Below are 25,788 nucleotides of genomic sequence, written 5' to 3' on the forward strand. Positions count from 1 at the left end.
ACCACGTGACTGACCAGAGTGGCCTGAAAATACAGTAAGTATGAAAAACGTTCTTACAAAGGTTAGTCAGAATAGATGTGGGGGGGGGGGGGGGGAGCATTTTTAAGAGTAGTTAGGTTTTGCCCAAAATTCTAATTTAACTTACAAAAAGCATTTTTACTTCTGTCTATGCTGCTGTTAGAGATTTTTCCCATACTTTCGACACTGGTGGCAACCTTTTTACTGGACCGGAGTGAAGGAATGTTTCCAACAGGGCCTTCAACTGCAGGAAACTTGGCAGAAATGCAAATCCTCCCACATGGAAGAAAAGTATATTTGAAATATATTTTAAAAATATTCTTCCCAAATATATTGACATATATTTGAAATGGTACAATTTTGGTCATATTCAATATATATATAATATAACATACACATACACATGCACATGCACACACACATATACACACTGCATGTTGAAATGCGTTTTTTTTACAAAAAAATCTGAAGAATATATTTTTAAAAAATATATTTTTAAAAATATATATTATTTTAAAATACATTCTTCAGATTTTTTTAACATATAAAAAAGTCATTTTAACATATATTTGTAAATGCACTCCAAAAATGTAGATATGTATTTTTAAAGACACACAGTATATTTGAAATGTATTTTTAAAAATATTTTTTTATATATTTTGTAATAAAACCGCATTTCAACATGCAGTGTGTATGTGTGTGTATATGTATGTATATATATATATATATATATATATATATATATATATATATATATATATATATATATATATTTATTGAAATATATTTTTAAATATATTGAATATGGCCAATAGCATTTTGAATAGCATTACAAATATATGTTAATATATTTGGGAAGAGTATATTTCAATATTTCTTCCATATGGACTTCTAAACTCTATCCAAAAAAAAAGAAAACAGTTTTGGGTGCTTATACACTTTAAAGTGAACCTATATTATAGTAACCTAGGTATTGCACAGGTTTGATTTATTGAGAATCTGTATAGATAGAAATATTGGCGCCATCATTGTTGAATTGTTTTTAGTGTACAGTACCATTCAACATTATATTGACAATGCTTTCACTGACCAGTGAGGTTTTGGCACTGTTGAATGCTAGGGGGTGGAACTTGGTTTTACCGGGCTGTATGTGGACAGTGTACTAGGGGTCAGGGTTGTTCCTCCTTGCAACGGGCATATTAGAGAGTAAAATGCAGATCCATGCAGATGCTTCTGTGTTGCTTTGGTTTGCATCTCTGTTGCATTCAATTTATTTTCTTTGTGAATTGGTTGGAGTTGCTTGTAAATTGTGAATATACATAAACTTGTATGGAGAGGAAAAAAACTGTTCAAAATGCATACAGATGTCCATGTACATAAGCCTTTAGCCTTCCCATAAGGAGCAGAGGATAGATGGAAGTACAAATAGTCAACCACTCTTATGTTGCCCAAACACTTTGTCATTTTGTTGGCAGTTTATGGGCTTTTCATTGTTTCATAGTATTTTGTTTTATCCTGTTCTCTTTTTCAAGTGACAAAACACTTAAACCAATGCAGTGCCAGACAAAAGGCATTTGCAGTTGTTTACAAAATAATATTAATCAACTGATCTCTGTAAATTGGGAATCAACTGAAATAGCAAGTGATAGGTTGCTGTGAGGCCAGTGAAACAACTGGAGAATAGAGGAATAGTCACAATATCGCCCACAATCAGTCATGAATATCTGGCAGTGTCCAAAGACATGGTTAGTTAGGTCAGACCTGACCCATAGACTTGCCAGGAGAAAGAGAAACAGAGAAGTCACTGAGCAGGCTGAAATATATATACAGTACTCTGCAAAAGGTATGGGCAGGTGTGAAGAAATGCTGTAAAGTAAGATTGATTTCAAAAATATATAATTGTTATATATTTTTTTTTTTTTATCAATTTACAAAATCCAAAGTAGCTTCAAACCAGCATCAATTCAATTCATCAAGCTCTTCTAAAGAATCACAAAGAAATAGGTAACGTTGAGGACCATGGGTGCAGTGGCAGGCCAAGGAAACCTAATGTAGCAGATGAAAGGCACATCATGCTTACTTCCCTTCAACTTCCAGAGAAGTCTGGCCAGAAGTGGTCTTCATGGGAGAATTCTGGCCAAAAAGCCATACCTCCGATGTGGAAACAAGGCTAAGTGACTCAGCTATGTACGAACGATGGTTCACCAAAGGGCTGGAGAGTGGTACCATAATGAGTGTCTGCAGGCAACAGGGAAGCATGGTGGAGGGTCCTTGCACATTTGAGGCTCCGTTTATGCAAAACGTAGATGAAGATTTTGTCAAGATCAATGGTGTCCTCAATGCTGAGAAATGCAGACAAATACTTATCCATCATGCCATACCATCAAGGAGGCATGTGATTAGCCCCCAATTTTTTCTGCAGCAGGACACTGACCCAAAACATGCAGCCAATGTCATTAAGAACTATCTTCAGTGTAAAGAAAAACACGAGTCCTGGATGTGATGGTTTGGCCCCCACAGGGCCCCAATCTCAATATCATGGAGTTTGTGTGGGATTACATGAAGAGACAGAAGGATCTGATGCAGCCAACATCCACAGAAGATCTGTGGTTAGTTCTTCAAGATGTTTGGTACAACCTACCTGCTAAGTTCCTGTGTGCAAGTATCAAGTACCTAGAAAAAATTATGCTGTTTTGAAGGCAAAGGGTGGTCACACCAAATATTGATTTGATTTGGATTTCTCTTCTGTTGATGGGGGTTGATTTACTAAAGGAAAATAAACTGTGCACTTTGCAAGTGCAGTTGCTCCAGGACTTAGTAGTAAATGAGCAGAAGCTCTGTTGACTTCGATTATCCATAATCCATCCATCATTATGCTGTTTTTTTATTTGCTGTTAGTAAATCAGCCCCCATAATCTACCATTTTAGGTTCTAAAATGTGTCAACTAAAGTGAAATAAAGTATAGAAGGCTATGTATTATTGTATTTCCCTTTTTTAGGATTACTTAATCTGTAGCTGAGCAGTCCATCAAAACTGCTTAGTAATGTAACATAATTGGAATAAATATGTTGAACTCTGACAATGATGATTCATCAATGTACGTAATTGACAGCAGAGTGCTATGAATGGTTTTGTTTAGAAACAGATCCATTCTTATGCTGAGAACTGGTATAACGACATGGATGGGAAGGTTTTGTGTACTGAAGTGTCTATGAGGGGGAGGGGGGTGGGTAACAGTGGCGGTGTTTACATCACACCATTTTCATCAACCCATGGGCTACCTGGGTTCATCTGTAGTTTTTTTTCTTCTATTTTGGGGGTTTACTCTTGAGAGGGCAACTTTGTCACAATATCAACAACTAAATAAAATGTACAAAATTTTGAAGACTATCGTTACACATAACAAAAAACCTATTGGGCACAAAAGGTGTGCAAGTGCAATGATGCTGAGTGTCCTCCAGCTAGGAAAAGAGGCTGGCTTTATTTGACTTCTTGTAGCTTCAAATGCATACTGTGAGACGCTCACAGTGTGCAATGAAATCAGGGGAGGGGCTATGACATCACAACGCTTGATGGTTCCATATTGACACCAGCTGGCAATGTTAGGTTTTTCACCACTGAAAAAAATCTGGAGGATACATTTTTACATTTTGTGCACAAAGCGGCTTAAATACAGATTATATGTGATTGCATTACTTTTATTAATAAAACGGTTTTCAAAGGATATCACACTATGATCTGATTATTCCTCTATATCAACCACCATGGAAGGAGAGCCTATCGATTGAACAAAGGAGGACCCCAAAACAGCAAGATACCATCTCATCAATACTTTGGTCCATTTAAAGGGACACAAGTGTTATATGAGCTTACTTAAGGGTTTGGTCATATGCTTGAGGTGAGAGCACAACAACTGGTGGGGGGAGCACACTAATGCAAGTTTTTTCACACAAAATAATCAATTAAGAAGCACGGGATATTTATTTTTATTTTTTTCCAAGTGAACTATGCACATTTGAAGAAGTATATATATATGGACTTTTTTTTTTAACTTTTTTTGACTTGTATATGGACATTGCTTTTTTAAATTGATATTGATTGATTCATTCCATTTATTTTATTATTTTGATACATATTAGTAATAGCAGCACTAAGATGTACTTATTTATATTCAGTAATTTTTAGTGAAGCACGGCACAATTTTGGTATATAGGGTGGGTAATAGTGGCTGTGTTTATATCACACCATTTTCATCAACCCATGGGGTACCTGGGTTCATCTGTAGTTTTTTTTTTCTTCTATTTTGGGGGTTTACTGTTGAGAGGGCAACTTTGTCGCAATATCAACAACTAAATAAAATTTCGTCACACATAACAAAAACCTATTGGGCACAAAAGGTGTGCAAGTGCAATTAATATAGTGCACATAATCTGCTTTGGGGAAATAAATGAGCAAAGTGTGGAACTATTAATATTATAATAACATAATGACATATTTTTTATGCAGGTTAGGATACCTACCTCTTTAACCTTTTGAAGATATACCACATAACCATAGTTAGAGTTACCTCTTTTTCGGAACCTTCAGTCATCATTAGGAATGTTTTGGCACCAAGAAATCCACTGCAATAAAAAGAGGATTACAGGATGAAGCAATAGCAATGATCACAAGGCACTTGTGGGCCAATTCTTGTAGCACTGTGGTGGTGTGGGGCAGCACCAAACCTCAACATTTACAAACATAAAAATAAAACTGAAGGATGAAGAGTGGTATTAGAATGCGGAGAAGAGTCAGAAAGCTCCTTATTGCTTGTTTACATTACCGGATCACTCTTCAAAGAACATTTGACAGGTAGTGAGGAGGCATTGTATTGTCTTCTCATCACCTGCTTTAATCCCTTGATCCCCGCACTAGTGCATTACATGTGATTTTGGGGCACTTGTGCCAAGGCCACAAAGCAAAACATGGCGCCCATGGCCTGTGTACACCTCCAGCTGCTACCTCTGAAGCTACACGAGGTACAGCCGCTTATCTTAATCAGTGAGAAGCCACTCTCCACGTACGTTGGTTAACACTAGAGGCTCCACATCACATGGCTGGCTACTCTAGCCAAACATTCACATAGGCGTGGGTGTGCGTTGGCACCTATACCCCACCATAGTTGGGTTTTTCTATGGATAACTGTTGATTCTCGATTGCATGAATGATGCTTTCTAGTGTTAACGAGCCCTTATAGTTCAGAAACATGAAACCATCCTTCCTTTATCTCCATTGGTAGTATGTACAGTTAAAATGTAGCTCTCCATATAAAGGAGACAGTTGTGTTACACTATTGGATTTATTATTATTTCTCTGTGACCATCACTTGCTTATTATTGCTCTGTTTCTTTAAGCTGTCTCCTTCTGTCTAAGCTGAGCTCTTTCTCTCACCGTACTTGTGTATATCCCTCCCTCCTGCCTCTCTCTGGTAATCATTCCACTGTATCCTGTCTTCCTGAATGCATTTTTCCATGAGGCTTACAACATTAACATTTTTCTACCTATGATTATCCTCCATTAAATGGAACATTCAAATGGGTTTCCTCATCTGACTTTCTCAACATATGAGTTTATTTATTGAGTTAAGCTGTCTGACCCGATGCAAGATAGATTCAGCACCCCGTGGTATAGCTGTATAAATTGTTGGAGATAAAGTTTATCGTCCTGTAGTTGAGTCAGAACAAAGACTGCATGCTAGCTACAGTCTTATTGCCCTTTCTACCAATAGCTTGTATAAAGACAGAGCTTGCATAAAATATCTATATAATTAGGTCTGCACCTCTATTCCTCTAAAACCCAGCAGCTGTATTCCTGAGTATCCCCTGATACTCCAGAATATAAATATGTCCATTATACAGCTATGCAACTTCCATTTTACATTAAACATATCTTCTTATACAAATTCATAAACCATGACTTGTGCCAGAGGCATAGCTTGAAGCTTGTGGGCATCGAAGCAAAAGTCCCCCCCCACAATGTTGACCTGGGCCACCCTCCCACTACCTCCCAGGCCCATCCAGGGGGTGAGCCTCTGACTTCTAGACTCACACACAAGTCCATCGCTTTCTCTTGCAAGTCTAGAGTGTAGTCTGTCTGCCTCCACCTTGTGTGCATGTGCATTGTTGGGCAGGACTAAGCTGGGCGGGAAAGGGCTTGACTGGGCTAAGCAGGGAGCTGAGCAGAGCGTTCGCTTCTGGAGGAAAGAGCTTACCCCGTCACTCAGTGTGGATGAAACTGGAAACTGAGAGGGGCCAGGACTGGCCTGGCTGGTCTTGGTCCTTATGAGTTTACTGAATTAACTAATCAGGGTGATGCAGCAAGGCCATTTCCACAGTGACAGAGTGTCAGTGTTAAATCTAATGTGACAGGGAAGCCGCACAGGCCTCCCCCTAGCATGGGCAGGGTCCCCTTTGCAACCCCTGTGACCTCTTAAGTCCTGCCAGTGACTTGTTCAATAACATGACAACAGCCTTCTTCCAACTCTTTTTATGCCAACAAGTACCTGTGCAAAAAATTTACTTGTGCAAACATTGCAAACAGTACAAATAATATTTGTGCAAAAAATCCTGTGCCAAAAAGATTGTGTAAATTCTATATATATAGTCCACCATGCCATACAACAGTTCCTCTGTCTTAGTTTCAGATTTCTTTCTTTATGTTCAACTGTTGTCCAAAGCTCTGGATGTCCCCTTCATAATTCCATTTATTAAAATCAGTTATAAGACCAAACCAAATGCACGCACGTGTAGACATGTGCAGAATGAAAAATTTGTTTTGTTTTGATTCATATTTGAATAATTTTGCTTAGTTAAATTTGTTTTATCCATTTCTGGAATTCATTTTGTTTATTTGAATTTGAATTTAATTGAATTCAATTCGACCGAATTCGGAAAGTTCGAGTTTCAAAAGACAGTTTTATATTCTATTCTATTGTTTTTTCTGTTCTATACTTTAATTTTCTATTCTGTTGTTTATACAATGTACTATTATATTGTTGTTTTCTATTCTCAGATTTTCTGTTCTATTCTATTTGAATTTTTATTTATTCTATTCAAAATTCGAATTTCAGAAGACGGTTATACTCTCTCTATTCTATTGTCTTTTCTATTCTATTCTTTTATTTTCTATTCTATCCTTTTCTATTATTTTCTGTTTTTTTCTATTCTAAACTATTCTATTCAAATCTATTTGAATTTATTCTGTTCGAAATTTGAATTTCGGAAGACAAATTCTTTCTATTCCATTCTTTTTGCTGTTCTATTCTTTTGTATTCTATTTTAATTTCTATTTTTGTTTATTAAAATTCTAACTTTTTTTTATTTTAATTAGGTAAGATGGTTATATTCTACTGTTTTGCTATTCTATTCCTTTCTGCACTATTCTATTTTTTATTTTCTGTTCTGTTCTGCTTTACTCCAGTATTTTCTATTCTACTCTTATTTTTTACTCTATTTTGTTCTGTTTTGCTCCATTCTATTCTTTTAGTTTCTATTCTATTCTGTTCTTTTTTACTTTATTCTTTCTATTCTATTCTTTTCTATTCCTTTATTTTCTATTCTGCTTTATTCTATTCTTGTTTTCAAATTTGAATTCAATTTCAAGTTCATTTTCAAAATCAAATTCGATTTGAATTTTGGAAGTAATTTTGTTTTGTTATTTCAGATTCGTTTAAATTCTTTATTATTGTAATTTGGAAATTTGGATACATCCAAATCTCCAAATAACAAAAAGTTTGATCTAATTTTCTGTGCTTGATTTTAACAGATGGAGTTGTGCTACGATATTCTCTTGTGTTTTGTGAATTTCATACCTTCCCCTTCTGACTAATACATGGAGGATATGTGGATAGTGAAAAAAACATTTTTATACCCATTACAAAAAAGGAACGAAGGATCTGGAGAGTGTCCTATCTGGTGGAGGAGTTTGAAGGTTTATGTTTCTTATAATTTTAAAGGCAAGCTTGGGAGATATATATATATATATATAGATATATGTATAGAGAGAGAGAGAGAGAGAGAGAGCTTGTATAAAAGGAGTTTAAAGTAGCTAGAGTTTAAAGGATACATTCACCTTTTGCCAAATAATAATAAATGCACATTATTTTGTGCTTTTTTTTTTACTGCAGGAGCCTGTAAAGTATTACAACCTGTACTGTTGTTGCAGGGAGGGGGAGGATCAGGTGGGTACATAGTTAGTGCAGCTGAAAAAGACAAAAGTCCATGTAGTTCAACCATAAAAAAAAAAATTATAATTAAAAAAAAGTTATAATCCTATGCCCACAGTTGATCCAGAGGAAGGCAAAAAAAACCTAGCAAAGCATGATCTAATTTGCTCCTGCATGTCCCCAAAGATGAAATTATCAGTTAAGGAAATTTGTATCGGGGATATCAAAATAAATTTGTCATAATATAAAATAACATTATGGTTATTTTTATTACTGCTACTACAGCTATACCATCTATCCTAAACACTAGTCCCTGGTATAAATAAAAAAATAAATCACCTCCCAAAATAAGCCCCCCACCAAAAAGTCACACTTTCTCCCTAGAAAGTAGAATATAATAAATAAACCTTTTTGTAAACCTACCCGTGAATTCCCAGTATTAGCAAAAAAAAAAATAAATAATCGAATAAATATATGATAAATAAATAAATCAACTAATTAAAATAAATAATAAATAAATGAAAATCCATCAATCAATCCATGCACAAACCATTAGTCCATAATGTGTCCAATTAAAATCCAAAACTGCAATCTCAAATGTGTCCAATAATGTCCAAAAATTCAAATTTCAAACTCAATCCAATAGGAAGGATTTCAATCCTAAAATAATCCACGAAAAACCTCAAAGAAAAGAAATAATCTATAGTGCATTATTTTCAAACATATACATATATAAATATACAAACTCTAAACAGTGCAAAATCTAAACCACTCCTAAATGTGTCAATAGTGCAAACACACCGCAGAAAAGAAAAAAAAATTATATAAATGCTATATAATCCGTGAGTACTCCAAAACCGTGAACACTCCGTGACCACACTAATACAGTGTACACTCTGTGATCCAACCAAAAGTGATACTAAATACTATTACCCTCTGGGAGTATTCATATGCATAGCCAATATCTCTAGCATTAGTTTCTTCTGATTCCTTCACATCAGGAGTTGATCCTCCAAAATCCTTGTAAAGATAAAAAGACTCTTATACAGACTCTTATACATCCCAAGTGTAGGGACAATTTTATTCGAAAAACTTACATGAAGATAAACAACTTTCAGCTCTCTGGGTGGCTCTGATACAGCCCAGCAAACAATGGCATAAAACCACGTTTTGACAACCAACAAAATGGCCGCGGCGACACTTCCGGTTAGCGTGCGTGCATCTTGACGTCACATCCCTAACGCGTTTCGTCACATCCGGACTTCATCTGAAGGGATCAGGACATCTCCTTGGCCGCTCCTTTTATTCTAATACCTCCAATTAGCCGGAAGCTCGAGCCGCCATTTTAGATATGGGAAACATGTCTCCGCAAGCTCCTATCTAAACCCCCATTCACAACAAACGGGTGGGAGCCATAATAAGTCGGCGGAAACCATAACGCATCTCAAATAACCCATGAAAACTTAAAGTGCATATAGTCGTGTAAATACATAAATATATACTCATCTATCCCCGGAAACTGCAATATAAGTGTACAACGAGAATACATAATATAAACTTTAATCTTACTAGCCCCCATACTCTCTATTTCTGAATATAATAAACAATATTCTTTTTATCTAAATTAACTAATAATAAACCATCCTAAATTAACTAATTATAAACCATCCGACACGTTATTTAGGATACTCTACTCCCCTCTACTGTTCAACTTTATCATAGCCAGAAAAGAGAATAAATACACCATATAAATTGTAAATGCATAAAAAAATTATAAATATATTATTTTAAAATTATTCTAAAATTATTTTAATTTATATTACTTTACCTTGATTTTAAGATCATTAAAATTATTAAAATCAAAACTAAAAAACTATAATCAATCCACAGTCAATATCCAACCTCAGAATTCTCTATCCACGTCTACACAACTACCTCCTACTTACCAAAATTAAATTAAATTAAAATTTAAATTAAATTAAAGAACAGCTCCCAAAATCGGTCTATAGATCTAACCTATCTCCCTCAAACGTCTGAAATGAATCAATTTAAATCGAGCTCTATATTTAAACCCCTCGGTTTTAATGTATTCAACTGAAAGATCCAAAATGTATGGTGTTATTTATACCTCTCTAGGGGTTCATTAAGCATTATCACTAATTTTGATGTTTTTGATCAATTGAAAATGGATGTGTTCAATTTTATGGATAACAGGAAAATTATTTTAGATGAGGTATTCTCTACCACTCAGTAAGTTCTAGATGTAAATGTGGAATTGTTGGCAAAAAAAGTTGGTTATACCATGGAAAGGAAGTTACAATTGTGGTGGGATATTGTGACCTTTGAAAAATATATTGCAGAGGGCATAGTACCCAGGAGATTAAGATGGGACCTGGTCCCAAATGATGGACTGAATGATGAAAATTCCCTAGCGGAGTGGAAAAGGTTTTTTCACACATGTGAAGAACAATTGCTTAATATGCTGATAGAGGGGAAGAAGAGAAAATTGAGGATGGTAGAAACCAAATTAGGGGAAATGAAAAAGAAAGTTGAAGAATTTAAAGATAAGAAGGATATAAATGGATTATTTAAGACTCTACAGGAACAGCTTAACAAGAAAGATGGGGAAATTAAGAAAAAGAAACATAAAAAATTCATTAGAGATATGGGAGACTATCAGGCTAACAAAAGTTATAAATGGCAAGAAACAGTCATCAATAACTGTCAGTCCACTGAGTCATCACCAGCCAAGTCATCTTCAGAGGATAAGGAAGAAAACAGGATAGGACAAGGATATATATCCCAAGGCCAGAATAGGAAGAATCATACCTCTTCAGTCCCTGGGAGAGTAGATTAATCTAAAGCACCTTTTTTAAAGGGGAATTTTAAATCTAAGAGTCCGTCCAATCATGTTTACAATGTCCCGGTTCATAATAGGTTCCAGCCCTTAGAAGGTTGGAATAATTATTATAGCCCAAGAGGAAACAGGGGGAGGGGAAATTTTTTCCAGGGGGATTACAGAGGCCGTCCACCGGGTCCACCATTCAGAAGACCTTATTACCAACCACAATGGGGAAGGGGAGGACCGAGGAATCCTCCATACTACTACTGCAAAGAATGGGAGGGAAGTTATTCCCCAAGAGAGGAAGAAGAAAGCAAACCCCAGAATCAGTATACAGAAGATCACTTACAAGACAGAGGGAACGAAAACAAGAGAAAGAGAAGAGAAGTGTAGGTGAAGGTATCTATAATCTCAGTTCCGTTCCTCTGACCAAAAATGAAATTTTAGTGTTGGATAAGGACTTAAAGTTTGCTCCAAAATCTAATTTGAACAAATTTGAGACAGATATTGATATTAACAAATTTATTAGAAAATTAAATATTAAGAAATATTTTGCCTCCCTACCGAACCCTACATTAGCTGCTAATCCTCAGACAAGGTCTAAATATGTTCATAGCAATGTAAAGAATAAATCTATCTTTAACCATTCCAATTCTAGAAATTTGAACATAGAGGTATTTAAACAGATGGTAATAGATGACCTTTATGAACTAAATTTACGTAAATTTAAGGAAGAAGAATCCTTGTACCAAAAATAAGAATAATATTGTGATTAGACCGGCGAATAAAGGAGGAGGGGTAGTAATAATGGATAGAATGAAATATGAAGAAGAGATGGACTCGATGTTAAGTGATACGAGTACATATGTGAAAATTCCGAAAAATCTGATTGTTTTATATAAGAAACAGCTCCTAAAATTGGTCAAGAAAGTGGAAGAAGATAAGATCATAAATGAAAAGGAAGCTTTGTATCTTGTCCCTTCACATTGTAAAGTGCCATATATTTATATTTTACCGAAAATCCATAAGAGTTTGACAAAACCTCCAGGGAGGCCCATTATTAATGGGATTGGTTCCATACATTCAAGGGTGGGACAATATATAGATTTTTATTTACAGCCGGTGGTTAAAAAAATGCCTTCGTATTTAAAAGACAGTCAGGATGTCATCAATTTATTAGAGGGAATGGAGACTACTCAAGAAATGTATTTAGTTGCCATAGATGTGAATTCTTTATATACAAGTATAAAACATAGTGATGGAATAGAAGCTAGAAAATGGGCCTTAAAATACCATACGGATTTACATATTAAACAGAGAAAATTCATTGTACAATTCTTAGAATTTAGTATGGGGAAAAATTATTTCTGGTATGGAGGTGATTATTACGAGCATAAAAAGGGTGTCGCAATGGGCGCCAAATTTGCTCCAAGCTTGGCCAACATTTTTTTAGCAAAATGGGAAGATAAAGAAATCTATGGTAAAAATTGGAAAGGTCTAAAAATATGGAAAAGATACATAGATGATATTCTGGTAATATGGGAAGGGACGGCGGTTAGTTTACAACTTTTTTTAGATTTTATTGGAGAAAATAGATATGAACTTGGTTTTACCCATAATATTACCGGTAGTACTAAATTGGCCAATTTTTTAGATTTGACCATTTTTAAGTCTAATAATAAATTATATTTTAAAACTTTTTTTAAAGACACAGATAGAAATGGATATATTCCTACAAGTAGTTGTCACCATCCCCACTGGATCCCGGGAATACCCAAGGGACAATTCACCAGGATTATGAGGAATTGTTCCAGGTTGGAAGATTATATATTGCAATCTGAAATTATTAAGAATAGATTTATCTCTAAGGGTTAGGATCCAAATAAATTAGAAGAAATTAGATTTAAAATTAGTCAAAATTATCTAGGAGATGAAAAAATTAAGAAAAATGTAAAAATTAAGGAAGATAATAAGAAAGTAGATTATGCATTCATTTCTCATTTTAATTGTCAATTTAAAGAAATTGAAAAGATTTTTATTAGACATTGGCCAATAACAAGAAAAGACAATATTTTGGGACCAGTTCTACCAGAAAAACCGTCGTTTATATATAGAAAAACTAATAATTTAAGAAGCCCCCTAGTGAAAGGTGTGATTTCTCCACCGAATAGAAAAGCTATTAAGATGTTTGATTTTAAAGGATTTTATCCCTGTAAAAATGTAGGATGTGTAGGACCACTGGGATTAAAAATAGGGTGATTTCATCATTTAGATCCCATTCGACTGGAGAGCAATTCCCCTTTCAAAGGTTTCTTACATGTAATACACGTTATGTTACATACATGTTGGAATGTCTGTGTCAATTCCAATACATAGGGAGAACTAAAAGAAATCTATGTGTCAGATTGGAAGAACATGTTAGGAATATCAAAAAGGGTAAAAAAGACCACAGTGTCTCAAGACATTTTAAAGAATTCCATAACTCAGATCCGAGTTTGGTGAAATTCTGTGGGATCGATATTGTGGAAGGACATTGGAGGGGTGGGAATAGAATTCAGAAATTGTCCCAGAATGAAACATTTTGGATCTTTCGGTTGAATACATTAAAACCGAGGGGTTTAAATATAGAGCTTGATTTAAATTGCTTCATTTCAGACGTTTGAGGGAGATAGGTTAGATCTATGGACCGAGTGCGGGAGCTGTTCTTTAATTTAATTAAAATTTTAATTTAATTTAATTTTGGTAAGTAGGAGGTAGTTGTGTAGATGGATAGAGTATTCTGAGGTTGGATACTGACTGTGGATTGATTATAGTTTTTTAGTTTTGATTTTAATAATTTAAATGATCTTAAAATAAAGGTAAAGTAATATAAATTAAAATAATTTTAGAATAATTTTAAAATACTACATTTATAATTTTTGTATGCATTTACAATTTATATGGTGTATTTATTCTCTTTTCTGGCTATGATAAAGTTGAACAGTAGAGGGGAGTAGAGTATCCTAAAAAGCGTGTAGGATGGTTTATAATTAGTTAATTTAGGATGGTTTATTATTAGTTAATTTAGATGAAAAGAATATGGCTATATAGAGCTTCCGGCTAATTGGAGGTATTAGAATAAAAGGATCGGCCAAGGAGACGTCCTGATCCCTTCAGATGAAGTCCGGGTGTGACGAAACGCGTTAGGGGATGTGACGTCAAGACGCACGCTAACCGGAAGTGTCGCCGTAGCCATTTTGTTGGTTGTCAAAACGTGGTTTTATGCCATTGTTTGCTGGGCTGTATCAGAGCCGCCCAGGGAGCTGAAAGTTGTTTATCTTCATGTAAGTTTTTCGAATAAATTTGTCCCTATACTTGGATATCTGTATAAGAGTCTTCTTATCTTTATGAGGATTTTGGAGGATCAACTCCTGATGTGAAGGAATCAGAAGAAACTGATGCTAGAGATATTGGCTATGCATATGAATACTCCCAGAGGGTAATAGTATTTAGTATCACTTTTGGTTGGATCACAGAGTGTACACTGTATTAGTGTGGTCACGGAGTGTTCACGGTTTTGGAGTACTCACGGATTATATAGCATTTATATAATTATTTTTTTTTTTTTTTCTGCAGTGTGTTTGCACTATTGACACATTTAGGAGTGGTTTAGATTTTGCACTGATTAGAGTTTGTATATTTATATATGTATATGTTTGAAGATAATGCACTATAGATTATTTCTTTTCTTTGAGGTTTTTCGTGGATTATTTTAGGATTGAAATCCTTCCTATTGGATTGAGTTTGAAATTAGAATTTTTGGACTTTATTGGACACATTTGAGATTGCAGTTTTAGATTTTAATTGGACACATTATGGAATAATGGTTTGTGCATGGATTGATTGATGGATTTTCATTTATTTATTATTTATTTTAATTAGTTGATTTATTATTTATTTATCATATATTTATTCGATTATTTATTTATTTGCTAATACTGGGAATTCACGGGTAGGTTTACAAAAAGGTTTATTTATTATACTAGTCCCTGGTAGTATACTATGCTGACAGCTCTCCTGATGCTTGTCTTTTTTTTTTGGATACTTTAAGTTAAGATCAATGGCATCTATTGTCACAGTGGCCAGCTTTAAGCCCAAACTGTCATGGACCCAATGCTTGGGGCCTAGCCTGGACTGACTGCTTTACTGTACTAATCTCTTCCCACTACTGAATGTCTTGCGATAACAACCCATGTAATCCAGCCAATACCTTTTTTTGGATATATTGGGAAATAATTAGAACCTTTGCCAATTACATGATGCAAGTAAAAATCTACCTATAGGCAGAAGTAATCTTGCCTTTGATATTGTTCCCATTCCTCGAATGGGATGTAAGAAATTTTTGATTTGATCAGCAGCTGCAGCCAACAGGCCACAGGACTAATCAGTGTATTCTGATAGCAGAAGAGTCCCCACCTTGCTTGTGTGGATGGGGGACTACATTCGTCTTTTTTTGATCAGACCATTGGCTAATCAAAAAAAAAAAGAAAAAAAACCCACATCTTTGGGTACCCTAAAGATCACCAGCAGGGGCACAGACAGCAATACAATAAAGGTTACTGTTAGGGTTAGAATTAGAGCTACAGATATGGTTAATGTAATGGTTGGGATTAGGGATGCAGGAACTATTTATGTTAGGGTTGGGGTTAGTTATACAAGGAATATTAGTATTAGGGACACCAGGACAGTTAGTGTTAGGGTCAGTAATACAGGGAGGGTTCGTGTTAGATTTGAGGTTAGGGCTATATGGAGACCTACTGGACCCAGTCCTCCACTCACTCTGATGGGAATACATTAGACCTTGTTTTCTCTTAGCTTTGCACTCCCTACAACCTCACAAAAACCCCCTTTCCTCTCTCTGTTCACAATCACCTATCCCTCCGAGCAGCAAACAATTACCCACGGAAACCTTCACAACCCTTCTCTTTTCCACTCGGCAACTGACCGCCTCTATGACAGAATCTCTCCCCTGTCCTGCCCTGACCTGGCCACTGCTATCTACAACAGTTCGCTTTCATCCACACTAGACTCACTTGCTCCTCTAACAACACGAAGTATCAGGCCACGACCATTACAACCTTGGCAGACTGACCACACCAGAAATCTTAAGTGACATAGTCATACACTGGAGTGATTGTGGCATAAAACCAAATCTCAGTAAGCTTTCACCCTGTATAAATCTGTTTTCTTAACATACAATTCCTCCCTCCATGCTGCCAAACAAGCCTACTTTGTCACTCTCATCAATAGCTTGTCATCCAGTCCTCGTCGTCTCTTCTCTACTTTTAACCCTCTACTTTCTCCACCTCCACCCAGTAACTCACTCACTGTTTACAAGATTGCAAAACATTTCCAAACCAAGATTGATGCAATTTGAAGGGGCATTTCCACTGAACAGACATCTATCCCACTTAGCATACCTTATACTACACCTCCCTCAACACTTTCCTCTTTTGACTTTGCTGCTACCGAAGAGGTCACTAAAGTTTTCTCAGAAGCCCGTCTTACCACGTGCCCACTGGATCCTGTCTCCTCACAACTACTACGGTCGCCCTCTTCTATCCTATGCTCCCTCACTCGCATCTTCAATCTCTCCCTTTCTAATGGTGCCTTCCCCACCCCTGTACACAATACTCCCATACTTAAAAAACCCTCGCTGGACCCCACCAATCTGAACAACCTAAGATCCATCTCCCTGCTCCCATTCACCTCTAAACTCTTAGAATGCTTAGTCTACAATCACCTGAGCTCCCACCTCACCGACAACAACCTTCTTGACCCTTTACAGTCTGGCTTTTGCTTACTCCACTCCACTGAAACTGCCCTACTAAAGCTCACTAATGATTTACTAACTGCTAAAACCAATGGCCACTACTCCATACTCTTACTACTTGACCTCTTTGCGGCTTTTAATACTGTTGACCATCCCCTCCTCCTCAAAAAACTCCACTCTCTTGGCCTCCAAGACTCTCCTGGTTCTCCTCCTACCTATCACAGCGCTTCTTCAGCGTTGCCTATAACTCTGTCTCCTCCTCTCCACTACCTCTTTCTGTAGGGGTCCCTCAAGGTTCTGTCCTTGGACCCCTTCTCTTCTTCATCTACACCTCCTCCTTTGGTCACTTGATAAACTCCCACGGCTTTAAGTACATCTCTATGCTGATGACACAGAAATCTACCTTTCTACTCCTCACCTTACCCCTTCAGTCTCCTCTCGCATTACTAACATACTAAGTGACATATCGGCATGGATGTCACTCCACTTCCTCAAACTCAATCTTTCCAAAACTGAGCTCTTACTATTCCCTCCAGCCCATGCCCCCTTCCCTGACTTTTCCATCAAGATTAACAATACAACCATCAGTCCCTCCCCTTATGCCTGGGTACTAGGTGTAATCCTAGACTCCCATATGTCCTTTCAGCCCCAAATTCAATCACTGTCCAAATCTTGTAGACTTCACCTCCACAACATCTCCAACATACGCCCGTTCTTAACCCTGGAAGCAACTTATTCACTCCCTTGTTATATCTCGCCTCGACTATTGTAACTCCCTCCTCATTGACCTACCTCACCGCAGGCTATCCCCTCTTCAGTCTATCATGAATGCTTCTGTCAGACTCATCCACCTTACTAACTGTTCCATATTTGCCAAGCCCTCCACTGGCTTCCCATTGCCCAATTAATAAAATTCAAAACATTAACAATAACATATAAAGCCATTTATAACTCTGCCCCAAATTACATCACCAATCTTGTCTCCAAATATTACCCAAACCGTACTCTCAGCTCCTCGTATGACCTCCTACTCTCTAGCTCCCTTGTCTGCTCCTCCCATGCTCTTCTCCAGAACCCCTCCATCCTCTGGAACTCTCTACCACAATTTATCAGACTATCGCCTACTCTGCTCACTTTTAGGCGATCTCTGAAAACCTCTCTCTTCAGGGAAGCATATCCTTCTTTCAGCTAATAATGGAATCTTCTCTTCCTCCTACCAGTCCATCCCCCACAGTTATTACCTTTTGTACCACCAGCCCCTCCCTCTTAACCCTCTTGTATTGAACTGTATTGTTGCTGTATTGTCTCCCGTTATATTGTAAAGCGCTGAGCAAACTGTTGGCGGTATATAAATCCTGTATTATAATAATAATAATAACACTGGGATTATAGCTACAGGGTCGGTTAGGGCTAGAGCTATAGGGAGGTCTACTGTTAGTTTTGGGGTTATAGTTATAGTGCTTGTTAGTTCTAGGGTTCTGCTAGGGGTAATGGGGCTGTTACTCTTAAGGTTGGATATAGAGAGGGTTAAGATTTGGTTCAATGGGAGAATTAGTGTTAGGGTTGAGGTAAGGGCTACATGAAGGGCTAATGTTAGGGCTACATGAAAGGTTAGTGTGGGAGGCTACAGGCAGGATTAGTGTTAAATTTACAGAGCATGTGAGGGCTACAGGGAGTGTTCGTGTGAGGGGGCCTTAGAGTATAGCATTGCTCTTTGTTCTAGGACATCCGTGCTAAAAGCCAAATGGTACTAGCACCAGTCTCCTAGCACTGAAAGCTATCAAGTTTTTCCAGCCTGCCCAGAGAGTGGCCCTTTGGCAGTGCCTGGGATCCACCATTATAAAGTTATTAGCGCCAACAATTTATATATACATGAGTCCCTGGCCTCAAGGATTTCACATGAATACATACGCATACTAGGGCCAGTTTAGATAGGAACAAATCCTTGCAAGCATAAGAAAAACATTCGAGCCCTATGCAGGTAAAGTTGTGGTTGGAATTCGAATTGACAACCCTTGTGCTTGAGGTTGAGGTACTAACCACTAAGCCGATGAGCTAACATGAAATCGGCTACAATGAGACAATTGCCCAATCTGGCTGAAAATAGTTGTATTGGGTAACTGCCATCTCATATCTTTGGGAACTTTTACTCTTCAAAGCATTGTTTTGGAATGCCAAAACCCAGACTTCATACATAACAGGAAAAACACACGGTCAGAAGAAGAGACTTATCACAGACTCCAGAAGCACATACATACATGACAGACTAAGGGACCTACAGCTGGCTGACATTTAAAGTGGCCGCACAATACGGAACAGACCCTCATTTACTTTGCAAATTCCTTTGAAGATTCTTGCACATGTTATTAAAAAAAATAATTATGGTTCTGAATGCTTGTGTCTCTAAGACAGTGGTAGTAATGCCTAACTTATGTCATTCCAAGACTGCCTTATGGGGATTTTAATTAGTGTACTCCAGAATCACATTAACTTCCCAGGCAGCTGAGCAAAATTTATCAAAATGCCATCTTGATCCCTGCAAGTGTTGTCACTTGGGAGAGGGCTGCAATTAAGTCATTTCCCTTAACAGTAATCAGGATTTTATATGTGATTTTTTTGGTGCCACCATGACCCCATTAGACTGACAGTTTGTTGACATTTCAGGTTAGATATTATCATATTATACATTACCGTTTCCCCCGTAACAGCAGGACACATTCAGCTCCCATTTCATCTTGTTATCTAGGAAGAAATGACGTATTGCCTCTACTTAACCTCGGTAATTAAAAAGACTTTAAAACCGGATACTGAGATACTAGTAGGGCAGTTAGAGCTCTCCTCAGTCAAGAAATTAAAGGGCCAACAAAATCTATTTATGAAGCCACCAAATGTTGCAAGGAAGAAATTAAATGTTAAAGGGAACTTGTCACTAAGGAAAAGGCACTTGGCCATGCATGTATGTCATTAGATAAGTCTTCGAATTGAATAAATTGGAGCTAAACAAAAAAAAGTTATTTTATTATTTAGCAAGAATATTAAATATGCTCCACTAGTTTAGTGGAGGGCTTTTTAATTTTTTTTGGTCCACCTTTACCTGAATGGTTATACGTTCTTGCTGGTCCCTAAACCATACCCCAACCCATACCCCTTTGTTTCTTTGCACTGCACTTATTATAGCCAATAAGGCTAAAATAAAGGCCTCTAAGATATTAGGCTGTGTCTGTGCTATACTCGAGGAACCCTTGAAAAAAGTTGTAGGTCTCAGGGAACCTTGCTAAAATTAAGCCTTGGGGGGAGGGGGGGGGGTCAGTGGGGAAATTGCCTTGACCTTGGTGGTCAGGGAAGAATGCCCCCCTTATAGTGGTGATCAGAATGCCATCCTGCCAGATTGCTAAAAAAGATCATTGGTGTCATGATGCTGACTCTGCCCAGTGGCATTGTATCTGGCACTATTCAGGCACTATCATATGGGAGGACAGTCAGCAACAACTCCAGGAATCCCTAGCAACCTCTTGAGGAATCCTATGGTTCCAGGAACCTTGGTTGAGAATGGCCGCGTTACCGGTTTTAGATACACAGTTGGCCATAGGACATACGTTAATGACTGATGGTTTTGCCCACTATTCCTCATACTGATAGTGAGGATATTTGTTTCTCACCATTCTAACAGGCACTTCACCTGCTTCCTGTAGGTGGATTCTTTGTTATTACGAATCAAGCCTATACTGGCAGTATCAGAATTGGAGATAGATTAATTGCGTTTACCTTAGGAAGAAGAAGGAATCGACACCCAGGTACACTGGACCACTCAGAGTGTAGAAATATATTGGCTTTTCTAACACTCGTGCTTTCCATTCAAAGGAATTATCTGTGATGGAAAACCAAAGTAATGTAGAACATGGAGTCAATATTTCCACTGAACTGTTGTCATACTTTTTAATACAGAAGGATACAGTAGTCTAATGCTGGCCATACACATAGGGATAACAATAAACCAAGATTAAGAAAATGTATTCAAATTCTGTTGAATTTTCCACCAGGACCAATTTTTAAATATATGTCCATCCATTATTTTTTTTAAGTTTTGGTTAGAAAAAGGTGAGGTTAAAACAACTGTAATGTTGTACTGCTATTTAAGGCTTGACTAAGGAGATTTCTCCTCACTTACTGTTCCACTGACAAAGTTTTTTCTAAGTTAGGGAAAATTAGCAACAGAGACACAGAAATAAAACATCATTATCAGTAGAATAGGGTAAGCCTAGAACTCTCATAAGATTTATATGCAGAAATCAGGTACTTAAACTGTAATATATATCTAGTAGAAATTGTACACTGGTCTTTTACCAATGTAGAGAAGTCCTTCTCTTCCTTTTTACCCCTCTAAAACCCCTAAAATAATTTCCAGGTCTCAAGAAACCCCTGCTAAAACCTATTCATTGAGGATTAATTACATAAATGCCTCTTACAATGGTGGTCAGTTGGAAAAATGTAAACCTTGCAAAAGAGGTGGTCACCCTTACAAAGAATTAAAAAGATAACTGGCATCATGCTTCTACATGTGGGGGGTGATGAAGATTTTTTTTTTTTAAACACTGATTGCTTTTACACCCATAAAGGCTGTAAAAACAATAATTTCTCTTTCTCTCTGGCTGCATTCTTGCAGGTATTGAGAAATACTGTGTGAGCTGTGATTGGTCACAGCTTATCACATGTAACAAGGCTGTTGTGAATAGCCTTGTACCATGTGACCTCTGTGATCATTCACAGATTTTACACGTAGTAAGCAATGATGTCAGAAGTGACATCTTGCTTACTCCTATTCATGTGATCACTGATTGGCCAATCAGTGATCACATGATCAGGACCTCACACAGAGGTCCCGTACAGCAGTGTTTTGCTGTGTCCTCCGGACACAGCGGGCACTGGATCGTGGTGCTGTGCGCTCCCATTGAGCGCGCACAGTCCAAAATGGCGGGCGCAGCTTATAAACAGCAACCCACCCCTGCACTGCCACCATCTGGCTGTTTATAAACATGGGCCGGACGGAAGTGGTAAAAAATGTTGATTTTTTTTTGTGTAAAAGTGCCCTTACACTTAGTGAACACCTGCATCTGAAGAATAATTTGACAGTGTCTCTTTACTGACTGGGACTATTAGAATTTTTAACTTCCCAAAGAAAAAAAATCTCACTTTTCTCAATCACACCTTATTCATGTTATTTTCGGCAGCTCCTATGTTTGTGAGCAACTAGGGCAGGATCTTTAACTTGTGATCTGCCTGACTTTTTCTGCTAATCAGCTATCCTTATTATTAGTGTATTTTATGTGTGGCCCAAGACAATTCCTCTTCTTCCACTGTGGCCCAGGAAAGTCAAAAGGTTGGACACCCCCGATAAAAACTTAAAAAATAAACCAGAGAAATCAAGAAAAAAGTAAAGCACATTAGGAAAAGCAAAACAAAACTGAATACATTATTTTATATATAATGTTTATATGATTATCTACTGTCCAAACAGATCTATTCACCATGGAATACACATTATATATGAAAAACAAAACAGTCAGCACTATGGTACACAGCATAGGCTGCTAGCAACAATAAGGATTGATATATAAATCCTGATGGGTATGTATAAATAAATAATTGCAGCACCACCAAAACAAATGTGCTTGAATAAATGAAAATGTAACTAAATAAATAAATCAGTATGTGAAATGAATCCAAATAAATGCAAAGTAAAAAAACAAAAACAAAATAGCAATATGTGAGTGCAACTATACTCTAACCAACATTGTCACAAAACACATATATAAAATTATTGTTATACAAGATTTATATAACGCCAACAGTTTGCTCAGCGCTTTACAATATAATGGGAGACAAGACAGCAACAATACAGTTCAATACAGGAGATAATTTCGCAGTGAGAAATATCTTTCTATTAGAGACTAATCCTAGGTTCACACCTTCAGGTGTTGTGCAGACAGGGCAGTCCATTCATTTGAATTGGCTGCAGTAACAAAATGGAGAAAAAAGTCCCTGCACCTTTCCAGAAATCGCAGCCCGCATGGGATCCACACTACGGTGCGGTTCCCAGTGTGGGTGCAATTTCCAGTATGGGTGCTGTGCCATTAAGATTAATGGCACCCCCCGTGGGTCCCATGCTTTGTGTGCAGGCGGTCGCAGCTGTCCTGCTGTGGCTTCCACCCACACAAGTGTGAACCGAGCCTTATTAAAGCAAGTGCTATGAACAGAGAAATGTAAAGTGTGTTTGATGACATGGCATGCATGAAGGCAGAATGCCAATGTATATTTAAATACAACATACATTTTTTTTAATCTTTATCAAGAAAATTTAAGCGATCGGCAGCTCCTAATACTGAGATTTTAAAGTATTTTTAAACATTCAAATTCAGCAGATTGCATTTTTTGTGTAATAGACTTCAATGGACCCGTACCAAAAATGCAAGTGTTGCATTTTCGCAGGGTTTTTTTATTAATAGAAAAGTATGAGAGTTCTGTTCATATAGTGTGACTTTGATGCAACTTTACGTTCAGGTTCGCATCAAAGTCCCATCAAAGTAGTGCAGGAAGTTTTATGTGACCAACATCACATGTTAGGGTTAGGGTTAAGTGCTAGGGTTAGATGTTAGCGGTAAACATTAGGGTTAGGGTAAGCAGTAATTTTTTAGGGTTGAAACCATTTACCCTAACAATCATGACTACAGCTAACCCTAGCCCTTAACTCTAACCATTGATCTTAACCTATTCAACATTACCGGTCCTATGGACATAGAATCTCTCCTCCAGCATGGAGTTCCGTCCCTTGAGCAGAGCACCTCTGTCTCCAAATGGAAGCAAAGTGAAAAAAACAAGAAGCGCACCAACCTTGCGCATTACCTCAGTAACCAAAATTTATTAGTAAAGGAATGGTACTCACAAACAGCGAATAAAAACAGGCATGTAAGTCCTCCAAGGGACTTCAGAGACAAGAGGCCAGCGCGACTGAGACTGAGAGTGTATGTTCCCATTTATACCCATAGACTGAAATTAAGCCCTCCCCTATGGGTTGGGCAGTCTTAGGCTGGGAGGAGGGGCCAAGGTGTCAAAAGAATATAGTGTCTAGTCATCAAGAATTTACTCAACAAATCTAAAATAAATACAATGTAGATAAATATATAAAATAGCTTAAATATGACAATAAATAATTTGTTACTAAATGCAGCTTATGAAATATAAATGCGTAATATATAGATTAGACTGATGGTGAGATACATAAAAAGTGGAGAAAGAGGAACTCATAATTGCATGAACCAAGAATGGCCAGTGATTTGTAAATTATAAATAAAGGGTGGGCAATTTAGCCAGAGTATTTGCTTGAAATAGTTGTGTTGTGTATTACGCATTTATATTTCATAAGCTGCATTTAGTAACAAATTATTTATTGTCATTTTTAAGCTATTTTATATATTTATCTACATTGTATTTATTTTATATTTGTTGGTAATATCTTGATGACTAGACACTATACTCTGTTGACACCTTGGCCCCTCCTCCCAGCCTAAGACTGCCCAACCCATAGGGGAAGGCTTAATTTCAGTCTATGGGTATAAATGGGAACATACACTCTCAGTCCAGTCAGCTCTGAGGAAGAAGGTATGACCTTTGAAACGCGTCAGCTGTACTGAGTGTCTACCCCCATAATGGGATTCGCGCTGGCCTCTTGTCTCTGAAGTCCCTTGGAGGACTTACATGCCTGTTTCTATTCGCTGTTTGTGAGTACCATTCCTTTACTAATAAATTTTGGTTACTGAGGTAATGCGCAAGGTTGGTGCGCTTCTTGTTTTTTTCACTTTGCAGTATTGTTCGGGCTTCCCCAGCTTTGTTTTGGAGCTGCACGACCTTTCATGCTCTGGTGGTCATTTCGTTTGGGTTTGATTTCACCTACTCGCCACCGGCCTGGGTCCTGGAGCGCAAGAGGAATCGTATTTTGTCCAAATGGAAGCACATCTGTATCCTGAAGGGCGACATAAGCTATGGCCAGGCCTCTCTTATAACGAGCGAGTGCCCCTGCACACTCCAACAGACTACAGTAAGACCTGTAAGACCTCCAGTAAGACCTGGACACAGGATTGGAGATTTCTTCTCTCCCAAAGCACTTTGAAATCTCCAAACTCTGGAGCCCATTGCAGGAAAACAAAACCCAGAGAAAACTGAAAATACAGTCTTCTCCAGTCAGACAGAACACTCTAAAGCCCCTCAAGCTGTATCTTTGAGGACCCTGTGTGTCCTCTGCACATACACAGTTGCAGGAGCTAGCACTGTCACAGTACACTTTAATGCTTGACATTTTTAGCACATTCAAGCTCAAGAACATCCAAATTTTTGCCATACATTTTTAAGGCCAAGCTCACCTTTTTATAAAATATTAAAAGAACTGCTAGCTCACAGGAGCCTCTCCAATCTGTAGGTCCTTACTGCACTTATGTATTATGATCACCTTCTCCCACCATCCACACCAGCAGGTTTAATGTTAATGCAACACAACAATGTGAGCAGGACCTCAAAGGTTTTATTGCTTTCTGTGTTCCTGCTGGGGCACCTCAAATGGCTTTCGTTCAACCATCTTTAGGTTACTTGGCTTTCCTCAACTTTTGTTTTGGTGTTTTTGCATCCATCCAGGGCAATGACATGGATGGTTCTGTGTACTCTGTAAAGCACTACAGAATTTGTTAGTGATATGAAAACTGCATATTTCATATTTCCTTGTTAATATTGTGGCTCTTTAATGTTTATGAATGCCTCCAAGCTTTGGTTTAGGGGCTATACAAGGACAAAGTATTGTAAACTGACTATTCGGACAAGCCAAGCCAGACCACTAATCTAATTTCAGGAATGCGTGATTGCAAACT

At 37.4% G+C, this 25,788-nt stretch overlaps 1 protein-coding gene across 1 annotated transcript in view; it reads right to left on the reverse strand.

The window, feature by feature from the left end:
* The window catches only part of LOC149457630 (O-acyltransferase like protein-like), a 148,950-nt gene that overhangs the window by 47,419 nt on the left and 75,743 nt on the right, over positions 1-25,788 (reverse strand). The window contains exons 7-8 of the mRNA XM_089683422.1: positions 20,642-20,744; positions 4,540-4,641 (exon numbers count right to left, since the gene is read on the reverse strand). Coding sequence (XP_089539548.1) covers positions 4,540-4,641; positions 20,642-20,744 — 205 coding nt within the window. The remainder of the gene's footprint in view (positions 1-4,539; positions 4,642-20,641; positions 20,745-25,788) is intronic.

Source organism: Staurois parvus, unplaced genomic scaffold (assembly GCF_062004578.1).
Source record: "Staurois parvus isolate SC_StPar_1 unplaced genomic scaffold, SC_StPar_1.0 ptg000310l, whole genome shotgun sequence".
Classification (NCBI taxonomy): Eukaryota; Metazoa; Chordata; class Amphibia; order Anura; family Ranidae; genus Staurois; species Staurois parvus.